General features: G+C 43.8%; 1 protein-coding gene across 5 annotated transcripts in view; it reads left to right on the top strand.

Annotated features, from left to right (window-relative positions):
* Positions 1-357: 357 nt before the first annotated feature.
* The window catches only part of SLC22A15 (solute carrier family 22 member 15), a 123,709-nt gene continuing 108,966 nt past the window's right edge, over positions 358-15,100 (top strand). For 2 of the 5 annotated variants that reach the window (XM_059883551.1, XM_059883554.1), the window contains exon 1: positions 359-1,270. In XM_059883551.1, the coding sequence (XP_059739534.1) occupies positions 1,184-1,270 (87 nt within the window). In that variant the 5' untranslated portion in view covers positions 359-1,183. Of the gene's footprint in view, positions 1,271-15,100 lie in introns of all 5 variants that reach the window. The other 3 variants (XM_059883549.1, XR_001496419.3, NM_001193093.1) reach the window with 3 other exon arrangements.

The raw sequence follows: 15,100 nt of genomic DNA, 5'->3' as shown, positions 1-15,100 counted from the left end.
TAAAACAGTAACACTTCTAGAATAAACTAAAAGTGATTCAAAAACAAAAGTCCAAAACATATGTGACAAAAATCTCTATGTATCTTTATCCATCTCTGTAATAAAGAGGCTCCCCCTGCAAAACAAGCCAAGCCTAGATGGCTTGAAGTTTTACCAAACACCTGCAACTCATTTTATTAGGCTACGATAATCTTCCAGCCAAACCTAGACAAGAACAGTAACAAGAAAATTATAGGCCTATGTCACTCTCTTTATGTGTAAAATTCTAGGTAAAGCATTGCTAGTCACCTTTTCTGTTCAATATCGTATTGGGTGGCATGGCCTGCAGAGTGGAATGCTATGCAGTTGTTAAAACCAACCTAGGGAGGTGGAGAAATGAGGGGACTTAAACCAGGTGACCGGTGTCTCTAGGTCCTGCTGCATTTTTCTCCATTGCCAGCCTTTCAAACTGCTGTTTATCCTTCAAACATTTTAGCAGCCATCACCTCCTGTCCCACAAATTAACCTTTCATATTTTTTACTTCGTGCCTATTTACATAACCAAATGTATCTCAGGCTTTTGCAAGAATTTGGTTACCTGCGGCCTGACCACATAGCAAGCAGGGAGCAGGAGGAAAGAAATGTTAAACAGCACTCTTCTCCGAAGGATCTAGAACCCATTTCCACTTCCTGTATTTAAACGATTTGTACAAAAGGACAAATTTTACCAGCGGGCACCGGGTCTCCCAACCGTCATTGCGCCCCACAGCCCCTGAAGCGGGGGGCGGGCAGGCCGTGGCTTAGACGAGGAGGCTGCCCTTCGCCTTATTTCTCCATCAGAGAGGATGCCTACACCGGAACCCACTTCCTCTTTTCTCTCATTTTAAGCCGCTTTAAGCTCCGTTTTAACCCACCCTCTCAGAAGGAAATCTTTAACAGAAAGCCTAGAGGCCCGGGGAACCCGGCATCTCGCCGGCTCACGCGGCCCTCGGCCCCGCCCGCGCCAGCGCGCCGCCCGCGCGCCCCGCCCTGCCCGCGCTCTCTCGCCGTTCCTCCCTGGCTGGGCCAGGCGGATGCCTGGCGCACCGGGCCGGCCGGGGAGGGCCACGCCGGGCCACGCCGGAGCGGGGGTAGCGGAGGGCGGGCCGGGGCCGCGGCCGGGCTCCAGCTGGGTGCGGGGCCGGGGCCGAACGCTCGGCCCGCCATGGAGGTGGAGGAGGCGTTCCAGGCGGTGGGCGAGATGGGCATCTACCAGATGTACCTGTGCTTCCTGCTGGCCGTGCTGCTGCAGGTGAGTCTCCCGCAGCTACCACCGCTGCCTCTTCCTGGCCACCCAGCTTGGGGTGAGGCATACCGCCCCCGCCCCGCGATTTCCCAAAGCCCGGCCCAGATGCCAAGGCTCTGCAAACCCCCAGGTGTGGCGAGCCTCCCCCGCCTCCACCTCCACCTCGCGCGAGGACGGCGCTGGGCTAGGCGCCACGCTTTGGCCTGCGCCAGGGAGAGCCAAGGTCGCTGGCCGGCCTGTCAAGCTTTGTCCCCGCCCAAGCCTCGGATCCTCGCCCCATAGGCGCCCTGGTCCCCTCACCTGGAGCAGGGAAGGAATGTGTGGAGAATGAATACTTAATCTGGCGAGCTGGTTAGTAAGAGATGCAAAATCCCCTTGTTAGCTGGAATACTCTGTGACTACGGAAAGGGAATCTCTAACCTGTGGCGCTGTCCCCTTGAAATCTTAAACAGAGAGGGCCCTGGTCACCCACTGACCAAAGGGCCCATCCGCTCTGGTGTCGACTTACTATCTTTTCCTTGACTTGAGGCGGCTTCCCTGGTGGCTCAGATGGTAAAGCGTCTGTCTGCAATGCAGGAGACCCGGGTTCGATCCCTGGGTTGGGAAGATTCCCTGGAAAAGGAAATGGCTAACCCACTCCAGTGTTCCTGCCTGGAAAATCCCATGGACGGTAGAGCCTGGTAGGCTACTGTCCATGGGGTCACAAAGAGTCGGACGCGACTGAGCGACTTCACTCACTCCTGTTCCAGGGGCTTTCAATGCTTCGGGTTTCTTTCTGGTTTAAGTTCTGCTGGGTCATTCTGCCCAGAGCCACTTTGGGCTTGACACTATTTTAAGTCCATAGTACCATCTACAATGGGTGGTGTAAAAGGGAATCAGTTCTTCGTGGTACAGAATTCTCCCAAACTGCCTGCACACCCCATCCTAGAAATGTGAGTTCTGTATGCTCAAGGTCACTACAAATACACTTTGCCATGCAAAAGTTACTCTTCCTTTTCTTTTTTAAATGGCCCTTTTGACATTAATTACTACTTTTATTCTAGTGGCATTTTATTCATAGATCCTTTTTAGTATCTACTATGAGTTGGCCATTTTAGTTTTTCCTTTATTCAGCATATAGTGAGTGCCTACTGTATGCTTAGCAGGGGCTGCAATGTTTATAAACCGAAATCTCTTTCCTGTGAAGTTTGCATTCTTGTGGCCTTGGGGTGAAGCAGTGTGTGCTAAGTTGCTTCAGTCGCGTCCCAGTCTTTGCGACCCCCATGAACTGTAGCCCGCCAGACACCTCTGTCCATGAGATTTTCCTGGCAAGAATACTGGAGTGGGTTCCCATGCCTCCTCCAGGGCATCTTCCCTACCCAGAGATTGAACCCTCTTCTTTCATGTCTCCCACAGAAGGCAGGAAGTTAAATAATTACAATTAACCTGTGATGGTTAATTGAATTAGTTATTCTGAGGTAAGGGACAGGGTGGTCATGGATATAAGTACCAGTCCACCAGTTGCTTAAACCTTGCATAAGTCAACTGCTCAGCAGGAAGATTGGGAGGGTTAGAGGTGAGGATTGACTAAGTGATTCTCTTTTCCACTAAAAAGTTTGAAAGTTCAGTTGATTTCATCATCTGGCAGTAGAACCATCTAAATGATGCACTCATAGATTAAGTCAGTTCTTTCTCTAGCAAAACAAGTTCTCAGTTCACAAATATGCAATTTTCTGAAGTTCCTTTAAGTGTGTTGTTTTAGCTTTAAATGCAGTTTACTGTGGAGAAAAAGTGTTTGTGCTAAATCATAAAAGAGTATTTAATGCCAAAAACAGAATTGTAAGCATGATGCCTGATGGGTGCTTATTGGGTTGGCCAAAAAGCTTGTTCAGGTTTTTCATAACATCTTACGGGAAAACCCAGTATATTTTCTCTTTGAGAAAATTCTTTTCTTATTCTAACCAAGAATTTCAGGAACATGAGTCCCTCTCTGAGTAACCTTACCTCCCCATCCCTGCACTCTACCTCCTATGACATTATCTTCTCACCTGACTGGCCAGGTATTCAGTGACCTTGAATAACTTTGTCTTGAGTGGAGTGTGGCACTAAAAAGGCCACTATTCCTGTGTTCAGGACCTGTTAAATTTCCACCACTTACCTTTTTTGGGGGGATTCCCTGGTGGCTCAGATGGTAAAGAGTCTGCCTGCAATGCAGGAGACCTGGATTCGATCCCTGGGTCGAGAAGATCGCCTGGAGAAGGAAATAGCAACCCACTCCAGTATTCTTGCCTGGAAAAACCCATAGACAGAGGAGCCTTGCAGGCCACAGTCCATGGGGGTTGCAGAGTCAGACACAACTGAGCAACTTCACTTTAACCTTTTTTTAATGGTTGACCCAGGTGGTTAGAGTTTAGTACCAGAGTGATCTAAGCCCATGACCGTTCATTGAACCCTACTTGTCATGTGGTCAGCATTCATCATAGAAGAACTAGCTCTTAGAGCATTAGGCATGAGTAACTGTTTATCTTGTGGGTATGGGCTGGGAAGGTACCCTGTAGCTGTGCTGATCCCAAAAGATATTAGATGCCCATCCAAGCAGAAGTGAATTATTCACAGCTGTTACCTGTTTGTGAGGACTTAACTACCCCATAGAGCTATATCATCCAAATGGTCCTAGGGTCACTCACAGCTATCCTGGATATGAGAGTGGAGCTCCCCAGAGCCCATTCTACCAAGTCTACTTGGTAGACTTCATGATTTGGGCTAGGGGAGCTGGCCTGCAGAGTGTGAGAACTGGAGAGCCCCATAACACAGTTGTAATGTGATGCTTTCATCATTCATGTGGGGGTCGCTTTCTCTACCAAAGGAAAAAGCCATTTTTAGAGTTGATTGGCTTTAATGGAAGGAGGTTGATGGCTTGTCTGCTTTTAAAACTGAAGCCCTTGTCTTCCCAGTGCTCAGCGAGGGTACAGACCAATGGTTTAGCAGCCCTGCCCGAGACGGGGAGTCCTGCACATTAAGACTGCACATTGTGGACTGCCAGGGAGAGGGACTGTGGCGGAGCGGGGTGGGGACTGCCTCAGCAGGAGCCTTTTCTGTGTCTGTGGTTTGGTGATGACCAGCTTCATCCAAGAAACACCAAGCTAGAGGGACAAAGATGGAAACCTTACAGACCCTTTTGCATTTTCTTCTTTCTAGGATCATTAAAAAAAAAAACAACTCCCTGTACTTCAAACACATCCAAGTTACAACTGAGAGGACAAAACCAAATTATAAGCCACATCTAAAGGTCTTTAGGTTAACTGTTTTCTTAGATTGTAGATACCATCATGTAATTCCTCAAACATTTTCTCAATATCCAATTTCCTTTGACTAGGAGACCTACCTTCCCTTGCTTTGCAAACACAATCTTTGGAATCCCCATAGTGGTCAACTATCTGATACATAGAGAATAAATGCAGGTTTTGTAGAGTTCTTATCATCATGATGGGATCACATGCCCTGATAATAAGGATGCTTGGTTTTAGTGTCTCCTGCCTTGCAGATGGAATCTTTACCCTCTGAACCATCGGGGAAGCCCACATTTTCATTAGCAGAAATCTAGAGGAGAAAAATTGCCTTCTGTGAAACTAGTCATGTTATAAACAAGCAATAAGATTTCTAATTTTTTAGTTAGAAAAATTCTTACCCACCCCCGAAATATACATACCCTCCTTTGTGTACGCTCAGTCGTGTCCAACTCCTTGTGACCCCATAGACTGTAACCCGCCAGGCTCCTCTGTGCACGGGATTTTCCCGGCAAGAGTACTTGAGTGGGTTGCCGTTTCCTACTCCAGGAGATCTTCCCACCCCAAGCTGCGTCTCTTACATCTCCTGTATTGGCAGCTGGATTCTTTACCACTGTGCCATGTAGGAAGCCTTGCCCTCCTTTGGGCAGGAGGTAAATATTTGTAATATTAATATATGAATAATTCTATTTATTACCATTTCTATTTTCTAGTCGTGATTCAAAATTGATGCTGTCATCACTGTTTTGTGTTTGTGTTTGTGTGCGCTTATTTGCCAGACCGTTTGGAGGAAAGTTGGAATACAGATCTTTGCTTCTCGATCCCTTTGGACATAAAGTGGAAAAGGACCCTACTCCTTTGTTCCGAGTCAGAGATTTCAGCTCCCTCATTTTGCTCAGGATTATGAATCATAGGTTGTGGTATAATTTGCACAGAATTTAAAACACCCATTAATTAACAGGAACATGTAACCTGTAATAAGCCTTCATTTCACCTGCAGAATTGAGATGCTGCTGTGAACCTCAGCTTGAGATATAGTACTCTGGTGTTTCGGAGTGCATTATTTTTATATAAACTCTTAATAACCTCAACAATACTTTTCAGCTCCTAAAACTGCCAGTATTTTCATATTGTTCATGCAATAAATATCTTTTCATGGTGCTTTAGAAAGTGGAATGATAGAACAGATATTTTGCAGAAGAGGAAACTATAATAGTCAACACATAAAAAGATGTCTACCTTCAGTGGTCATCTGGGACAGGCATATTAAAATAACTATGAAATATGATTTCACACTTATTAGGTTAGCAAACATTTAATAATCTAACAATACAAGCGTGATGAAAATGAGAAGTAGAAAGTATCCCACTTAGAGAACAATTTGGCACTGTCTAGTAAAATTACAACCAGCATTGGACTCCTTGGTGTGTGTGTGATAATATCTCTTGAGCTTCTACATAAGCAGATACGTGTAGGATGTTTATTACAGCACTATTTGTCATGATAAAAACTAGTAACCACCTAAATGATTGGTGGCTCAGAGGGTAGAGCATCTGCCTGCAATGCATGAGACCCAGGTTCAATCCCTTGGTTGGGAAGATCCCCTGGAGAAGGAAATGGCAACCCAGTCCAGTATTCTTGCCTGAAGAATCCCATGGACGGAGGAGCCTGGTAGGCTACAGGGGTTGCAAAGAATTGGACACGACTGAACGACTTCACTTTCTTTCTTTTCTTTCTAAATGATTCCCCAAAAGGAACTGGATAATTAAAATGTAATATAAATTTGATAGAATAAAACAGTTAACATGAACACACTAGGTCTACACACGGCCACATGGATGAATCTATTAAAACACAATGTGAAATGAAAAAAAAACAGTGTGATATATACAATGTGAAACATACTCTCATAACAAATTTTTAAAAATTAGGAAACAATACTTATATGGCTTATGAACGTATATGAACAATGTAGAAGCATAAACATGAAGTAGATTGACACACAATTCCTTCCCTCTTGGGAAGGAAGGGAGGGGATGTGAGAAGGGATGGATACAAAGGAGATTTCCTCTGTATCTGTAATATTGTGTTATTAGAATCTAAGACAAATATGATAAACTGCCACTAGTTTGTTGTGGTGGTGGGTTCATGAATCATTTTTATTTGTTCCACTTTTCTGTGTTAAAAATTTTTTTTAAAAATTAAAATGGTAAAAGAAGATCTGCATACCTTAGAGAGGATGCTACAATATGAGAATAACAATTCACTTTTATTGCTCTTCCTTTAACCCATTATGACTGTGAGTTGTGGTCATTTACTACTCAGGAGTGGGGCTTCCCCTGTGGCTCAGTGGTAAAAGAGTCTGCGTGCAGTGCAGGAGACCCGAGTTCGATCCCTGAGTCAGGAAGAACCTTTGGGGGAGGGCATGGCAACCCACTCCGGTATTCTTACCTAGAGAATCCCATGGACAGAGGAGCCTGGTGGGTTACAGTCCATAGGGTCACAACATAGTCTGATGTGACTAAAGCAACTGAGCAAAAAGTAAATACTCAGGAGGAAGAGTGGGTTTTGTTCGGGATGCTTTATTGAACTTTGTGTAGAACATTATCCCATCTCATGGCTCCTACCTGCTAGTATTTATCTTTATGTCCCTTCTCCCCAGGAGATTCATAGGAAGACTGCCTTTCCATGAGGTGTCACGGAGGTGGATAGCTTATGGTTCTAACCTCTCAACCATAAGTGAGTGATACAGTCCACATCATAAGCCTTAGTGAAGACCTTATTGGACTGCAATCACTAAGACCGTCCCTTAGGCCCCAAGGAATTCTCACCACCACCTGGCGTTCAGCCATGATGAGAACCTGTGGCATTAGAGCTTTTGTCAGGACTCCTAAGACGTGGGACCATCTACCAGAGATCTCTGCTTGTCTGAGCCAGTTTTATGCCACACTTACCCTCAAATTTAGTTCTGTCTGCCTTGAGACAATGGCTGAGAGCTTGGATGATAATCTGGGGAGCTTTGCCTGGTGTTCCTTCCATCAGTTTAGGTGAATGGGTGCCGGTAGGTCAAGGAGACCATAGTTACTCTTGTCCCCAGTATGATCTCAGGAAAACTGTTGTCTACAAACAGACACTGCCCCCTGGTGTAAAGCAGAGGAAGCTGCAGATTATCAGACTCGCCTGTTTCCATTTGGGGAGGATATGGAGATACCGGGAGGCCTCCAAAAGGTGTGAAAGTGAAAGTCGCTCAATCGTGTGTCCGACTCTTTGCTACTCCATGGACTATACAGTCCATGGCATTCTCCAGGCCAGAATACTGGAGTGGGCAGCCTTTCCCTTCTCCAGGGTATCTTCTCAATCCATGGATTGAACCCAGGTCTCCTGCATTACAGGAAGGTTCTTTACCAGCTGAGACACAAGTGAAGCCCAAGAATACTGGAGTGGGTAGCCTGTCCCTTCTCCAGGGGAACTTCCCAAGGGAGCTCCTTAGAGCCTGGAGGGTCTCAAGAGCTAGGATGCGCCTTGGGAAGCAACTGACATCATTGTAGCACCCAAGCCCCCAGCAGCATGCTGGCCAGGGCTACTCGCAGCTGATTGATACACGCCATGAGAGAAGGTGTTACACTCTAAGACAGCACAGAAAAGCATTTAAAATATGAAGCCAGGCAATGTGACTATGACAGTATAAACACTAGACTTGAAGGCTGTGACACCGCTGAGAGGTGGCTGAGTCAACTCATGCCGTCGACCCCTCAGTTTTCTTTGTGCTCTTGGAAATGACTGGATCATGAAAGTTGAATTCATTTGTTTTGCAAGGTCAGAATCTCTTGAAGTTGCCCTGTGCCTATCAATTAGTTGGCATTGTGTTAGTGTTGACTTTGGGATTGTCAGAATACTGGCTTGATTCATCCCCGCAGCTAGAGGCGGCTGCCTTAGAAGAAGGAGCCGTCAAATCCAAAGACACACACAGCTCAGAAATCTCCTTTCTCATTTCCTTGACCAAACACTTAAACAGAAACTAACGTCTGCACTAATGGGAATTGTATGGGGCTCAACAAATAGTATATGGTGGCTGTAGAAAAAAGAGAAAATATAGGATAAAAATTATCAGAACTTCTGCCACCCAGAAGTAAAATATGCTCACCCTTTGGCATACAGATGAGCTTCCCAACTTTGTATTATATAAATATGTACATTTGTCTTTTGTGCAAAAGTTTTTATTTTGACCTGATTTTGTCTGTCAATAATATTGCAAATATCTTGCTGCACTCACAGATTAACAACTCCGTATTTTTTAATGGCTGCAGCATGGTGTCCCAATGTGTGGCCATATCATAATTTGCTTATTCAGTTCTCTTTTGTTGCAAATGTAGATTGGTTGGTTCCTCTTTTTCCGTATTCTGGAACTCATGACTTTTTGGTCATCCTTTGACTCAGGCCTTCACTTCTTCCAGTCAGTTTTATCACTCTTTTTAAGCCCAAATTTCTGATGTTTTGGTTCCTCTCATTTCCCCCAGATCTTCTTTGTCTCAGCTTGATGGATGAGATGGAGGTTACGAATGTAAACTTCATAAGCATCCTTTCCTTTAACTTCAGAATTAATTTTTTATTCTTGTCTATGTTTCTCCACAGTGTCCAAGAGGAAAACATACCTCTGCCTTCTTTTCAGGGATATCCTCTCACTTTTGTTCTTGATTCTATATTATTCTACATCAGCTCTTTCTTTTCTTTTCTTTTTTTTTTTAGCATAGTATTATGTAGACTTTATTTTTTAGAGAAGCGTTCAGTTCAGTTCAGTCGCTCAGTCATGTCCGACTCTTTGCGACCCCATGAATCGCAGCACGCCAGGCCTCCCTGTCCATCACCAACTCCCGGAGTTCACTCAGACTCACGTCCATCAAGTCAGTGATGCCATCCAGCCATCTCATCCTCTGTCGTCCCCTGCTCCTCCTGCCCCCAATCCCTCCCAGCATCAGAGTCTTTTCCAATGAGTCAACTCTCCACATGAGGTGGCCAAAGTACTGGAGTTTCAGCTTTAGCATCATTCCTTCCAAAGAACACCCAGGACTGATCTCCTTTAGGATAGACTGGTTGGATCTCCTTGCAGTCCAAGGGACTCTCAAGAGTCTTCTCCAACACCACAGTTCAAAAGCATCAATTCTTCGGCACTCAGCTTTCTTCACAGTCCAACTCTCACATCCGTACATGACCACTGGAAAAACCATAGCCTTGACTAGATGGACCTTTGTTGGCAAAGTAATGAGAAGTGTTAGGTTCACAGCGAAGTTGAGCAGAAGGTACGAAGGTTTCCCCTGTATCTCCAGGCAAGAATACTGGAGTGAGTTGCCATAGCTATTGCCTTCTCTAGGGGCCTTCCCAACCCAGGGTTTGAACTCAGGTCTCTTGCACTGCGGGCAGATTCTTTACAGTCTGAGCCACAGGGGAAGACCTGAACATATACAGCCTTCTCCATTGTCAACATCCCCCATCAGAATGGTACATTTGTTACAACTGATGAAACTAAGCTGACACATCGTCACCCAGTGTCTCCAGTTTACATTAGGGTTCCCTCTTGGTGTTGTACATTCTATGAGCTTGGACAAATTTATAATGACAAGTATCTACTATTATAGTATCATATTTAGTCTTTCTACTGCCTTAAAAATCCTTTGCACTCTGCCTTCCATTTCTCCTTCCTAAGCCCTGGCAACCACCACATCATTTATTTCTGATCTTCCAGCTTTCCGCATTCTCTGACATCCCAAGGAATGGACTGCGTGGTAGATTTAGGTGGTATATGGAAATGTTATTAAATAGCATTAACGCATAAAATAAGAGGGGTACTCCCTTTTGAATCCTTGAATCCTTTTGTTTATTTAAGAAAAAAGTGCTAGCACTTCTCAAAACATTAGCAAATACCTCTTTTAACAAAGGGACTGAACCAGAATTAAGGAAGGTTCAGACTTTGTATAAAAACATTACCTAGTTAGGACTGAACAATATTATTCTGTTTTTATTGCATTTATTATTCATTTATTATTTATCATTCATTTATCATTGCAATTATTATTTCTTTTTTTTTTTTTTTTGGCCATACCACGTGGCTTGCAGGATCTCAGTCTCCCATCGAATATTGAACCCAGGCCACAGCAGTAAAAGCCTAGGATCTTAGCCACTAGGCAACCTGGGAACTCCCCTATTACTCATTTTTTAAAAAAAAACTTTCAAAAATTATGAAACATTTCAAATGGAATACAGAGAATAATATCACAAACACACGTATACTTACTTCCAGGTTTAATAAATGCCTGTATTATGCCATGTTTGTCTAAGGTTGTGTTGGTCATAGTTCAACCAGAGAAAGAGGAAACAGAACTCCTAGATAGAGATATATGTTTGTATATGTGTGTGTATCTGTGTTGTATATATGTATACGATTATATATGTGTCAGTGAATAATTTGTTCTGAGGATTTGACCTTATACCATTGTGGGAGCTGATTTGGCAGTCTCTGTAAGGCTGTTGTCTCGGTGTTTGAAGCTGGAGCTTGACGTCTGCAGGGAAGGCAGCCTGGAGCCCATCAGAATTGATTGGAATCAGTGTCATTCTCACCGCCTGCAACCTTGATGAAGCAAATGGTATCATGGAGCTAAACACACGTCTGGCCCAGGAATCAGAGCAGCTGAAGGAGGGTCCAGGGGAGTATAGATCAGAAGCAGGTCCAAACGAGGCAGTGGCTGTGAGGAGCAAAAGCACTGACCCCAACCTTCTGAGCATGCTCCCTTGCTTTCACCCCTCCCGGCCAAAACTTGCCCCAAAATATCTCTTGTGTCCTACCTTAAATAAAAATACTCCAGCTAACACTTACATTGTAACAGGGTGTTTATAGTTACATCTGGATGATTATATTTGTATTGATATACAATTTTATTTCTCTGTAAGTTCACTTAAGTTAAAAAAATTTGAGTCAGTTTAAAAGCAGACCATTAAGTAAATAATAAAAAACAGAAATGGGCATGCAGCACTCTTGCAGCTGGGGTTACTCAGGTGACTGAGTTTGGCAAAAGCTGAGCCTGCCCTGTACTACTTCTTCAAAGAACACTAAGAATGTGTTCTTTATTTTCCTGGCTGTGACTGGACTTCTTTGGCTTAAGAATTCTTTCCCTGATTTTTAAAAAATAATTTTAATTTTAATTTTGGCTGTGCTGGGTCTTCACTGCTGCTCGGGCTCTTCTCTGGTTTCGGCACGTGGGCTCATTAGTTGTGGCTCCCCGGCTCTAGAGCACAGGCTCAGTAGTTGGGGCACTTGGTCTTAGCTGCTCTGAGGCATGTGGATCTTCTGGGATCAAGGATAGAACCTATGTCTCCTGCATTGGCAGGTGGATTCTCTGCCCCTGAGCCACCAGGGAATCCCCTTTCCTTGAGTTTTGTTTTGACTAAACCCCTCCCAGTCTTTCCCTGCCTAGCCCAGATGTCACAGTTGCAACCTTTCTCTTATTCCCTGAGTTAGAATTCACATCTGCTTTTTTTATGCTCTCATTAATTTCATTTCTACTCTGGCTAATAGAGCATTTGTTAAATGTGCCTTGTATTTATATTTTTGGGCATATTTGTTGCCCTTACCTGAATGTATGTGCTCAGAAGAAAACAACTGTTTCTTATTCATCGTTGTGATCACCCGAGGCTCACGATACACTGTGTTGTGAAGTGTTGGTGCTCACTAAAATTTTTTTTAAAAGTAAACTACAGTAACAGAAGGCAGGTGGTCAGGTGGTGGCATTTCCATTTAATTTGGGAGATTGAGAGTGAAGCAGATGCATATCAAATATGTGTCCAAAATCTTAATTACTGGCTGGTCCCAAAATTACTTGTTTTTAAGCCATTGTCATTTTCTGTGCCACATTATGCAAGGAATTCATTAACAAAATGTATCTTAGACTGTTAGACACACAGTAGTGTGTTGGTTTTCTTAAAAGGATATAGAAATACAAGTCAGGGTTTCTTCTCTTCAGAAGATGATCAATCATTAGCAAAGGAAAATGTAATTCTATCTATACTGTTAAATAATGATGCAAAATAATATTTTCCCAGTAAATAATGGAGAAGGCAATGGCAACCCACTCCAGTACTCTTGACTGGAAAATCCCATGGACAGAGGAGCCTGGTAGGCTGCAGTCCATGGGGTCGCACAGAGTCGGACACGACTGAGTGACTTCACTTTCACTTTTCACTTTAATGCCTTGGAGAAGAAAATGGCAACCCACTCTAGTGTTCTTGCCTGGAGAATCCCAGGGACGGGGGAGCGTGGTGGGCTGCTGTCTATGGGGTCACACAGAGTCAGACACGACTGAAGTGACTTAGCAGCAGCAGTAAGTAATAGAACCATTGAATGCTTTAGACATTAAAAAAGGAGGAGGCATATATATACCTGTGGCTAATTCATGTTGATGTTTGGCAGAAAACAACACAATTCTGTAAAACAATTATCCTTCAATTAAAAAATAAATTAATTAAAAAAGAGACATCACCGTGGTCCAGAGTGATTTGTTGAAACTTCAGAAGAAGAACTGAGCTCAAGCTAAACTTTGAAGGTTGGGTTTAGAGAGAAGCGGGAAGGTCATTTCAGGTGGGAAGACATAGCATTGGAGAAAGTATAGAAGAGGGCATACCCTAGACCCTTGCTACACAAGGTGTGGCCCAAGCCATCAACACTGACACCACCAGAGCTTGTTAGAAAAACAGAATCTCAGGTCCCATCCCAGCCTACAGAATCAGTCTCTGCAAGGTAGAGTTTGGGAGGCTCTGATAGGTGCTATTTGGATGGAGCTGTAAGATTTACTCTACATTGTTGGCTAAAGAAATATCCCCTTTGACCTTCAGAATAGGCTAGCTAGATATGAATGAATTAGATAAAGATGTACTGCCAGTGTCCAGTCTTACTAGAAGGAAACATGAAGTTTAGAAAAGTTTTGATTTGCTGGAAATTTACTAGAGCTGCAGTTCAGACTCAGGTGTACAGATTGCATATGCTTTTCACAGCACACCGTGAAAAGTCCTGTTTGGGGAATTCAACAGGCTAGTTCAGAAAGCTTGAATGTGGATAAGGTAGCAATTGTGCCAAGTGGTGGAGATTTGGATGCTAGGACATCTAGTATTTATCCATTAATATGATTTAACCAGAAGAGTTTCATGAGGACTGCATCGAGGAGACTGCTCTGGTGGCATTATGTAGATAAGAGTCAGGGAGGAAATGGGACTTAGAGACACCAGTTATTTAGAGCATAATTAAAAATTTTAAACACAAAAAATAGTGTCAATGGGACTTCCCTAGTGGTGTAGTGGTTGAGAATCTGCCTGCTAATGTAGGGGACACAGGTTCAACCCCTGGCCTGGGAGGACCCCATATTCCTCAGGGTAAACTGGCCCACCACAACTACTGAGCCCATGCTCTAGAGCCCATACTCTGCAACAAGAGAAGCCCCGGTAATGAGAAGTGCACATGCAACAATGAAGACCCAGTGCTGCCAAAAAGTAAAATAAATAAAAATAATAAAAAAATAGTATCAGGAAATTCCCTGGTGGTCCATTGTTTATGACTCTGTGCTTCCGTTTTGATCCTTGGTTGGGGAACTAAGATCCCACAAAGCTGTGTGGTGTGACCAAAAAAAATATCAGTAATCACCCCACAGATATTTATTGAACACCTACTTTGTGCTGGGCCATGGGCATTTAGTGCTGCCTTCATGATGTGGTCATGCTCAAATAATGCTTTTGGTTGAGTCAATTAGATAACTGAGTACTAAGTGCGTAAAATATTAACAGTGATGACCATCATGAAGTCACCTTGTCTCCCCTCTCCCAACCTTTTCTCTGAAAAAAGTTCTGGCCCCAAAGTTAGGTGGCTCCCAGTCGCATCCTGGTTTTGCCATTAGTGTGTTACATAATTGCCCTGTGGCTCATCTTTCCTACTTACAACATAAACATCACATTTACCATGACATCACAGCACAAGATATTGTGATGAGATAGTTTATGGGAGACATTTTTCATTTCCTGAGCATGATAAAAGCTTATGCTGTTAGTATAAAATTACTTCTAAAACGTTCACTTTTTGAAACTTTTAAAATTTCAATCCCCCAGTGCATCTTAGTCACTTTCTAATTATAATTATACTGAGAGGGAAACAACAATCCCGCCATCTGTGGCACTTGTTTTCCTTCCCTGGAGGTAGCACGAGTGAGGATAATGATTTATTTGAGATGTTGTTAGTCCCACTCCGAAGGAGAGTGGATGGTGGTTTTTCATCGTGGCTTTAAGGCCCATCTGCAGATGGGTGTGATTCTCTAGACAAGGCTATATGGTGAATGTGCACAGTGTCACGGCAGAGGGAAGACAGGAAAGTGTTTGTCCTTGGTGGAAGAAGCAGGATGAGTGCTCTGGGACGCTGTCACAGCTGAAGAAGGCAAACCGAGGAAAACCACTCTGTGTTCTTGTGTAGGTGGCACATCCCTCTGACTAGCTAAGGGCTAAACCATCTTTGACTTCTAGCACCATGTGTGCCATGTCTGTG

Source organism: Bos taurus, chromosome 3 (genome assembly GCF_002263795.3).
Source record: "Bos taurus isolate L1 Dominette 01449 registration number 42190680 breed Hereford chromosome 3, ARS-UCD2.0, whole genome shotgun sequence".
Taxonomy (NCBI): Eukaryota; Metazoa; Chordata; class Mammalia; order Artiodactyla; family Bovidae; genus Bos; species Bos taurus.
Note: the sequence above shows the minus strand (reverse complement) of the source record. Positions and strands in the feature narration are given on the sequence as shown.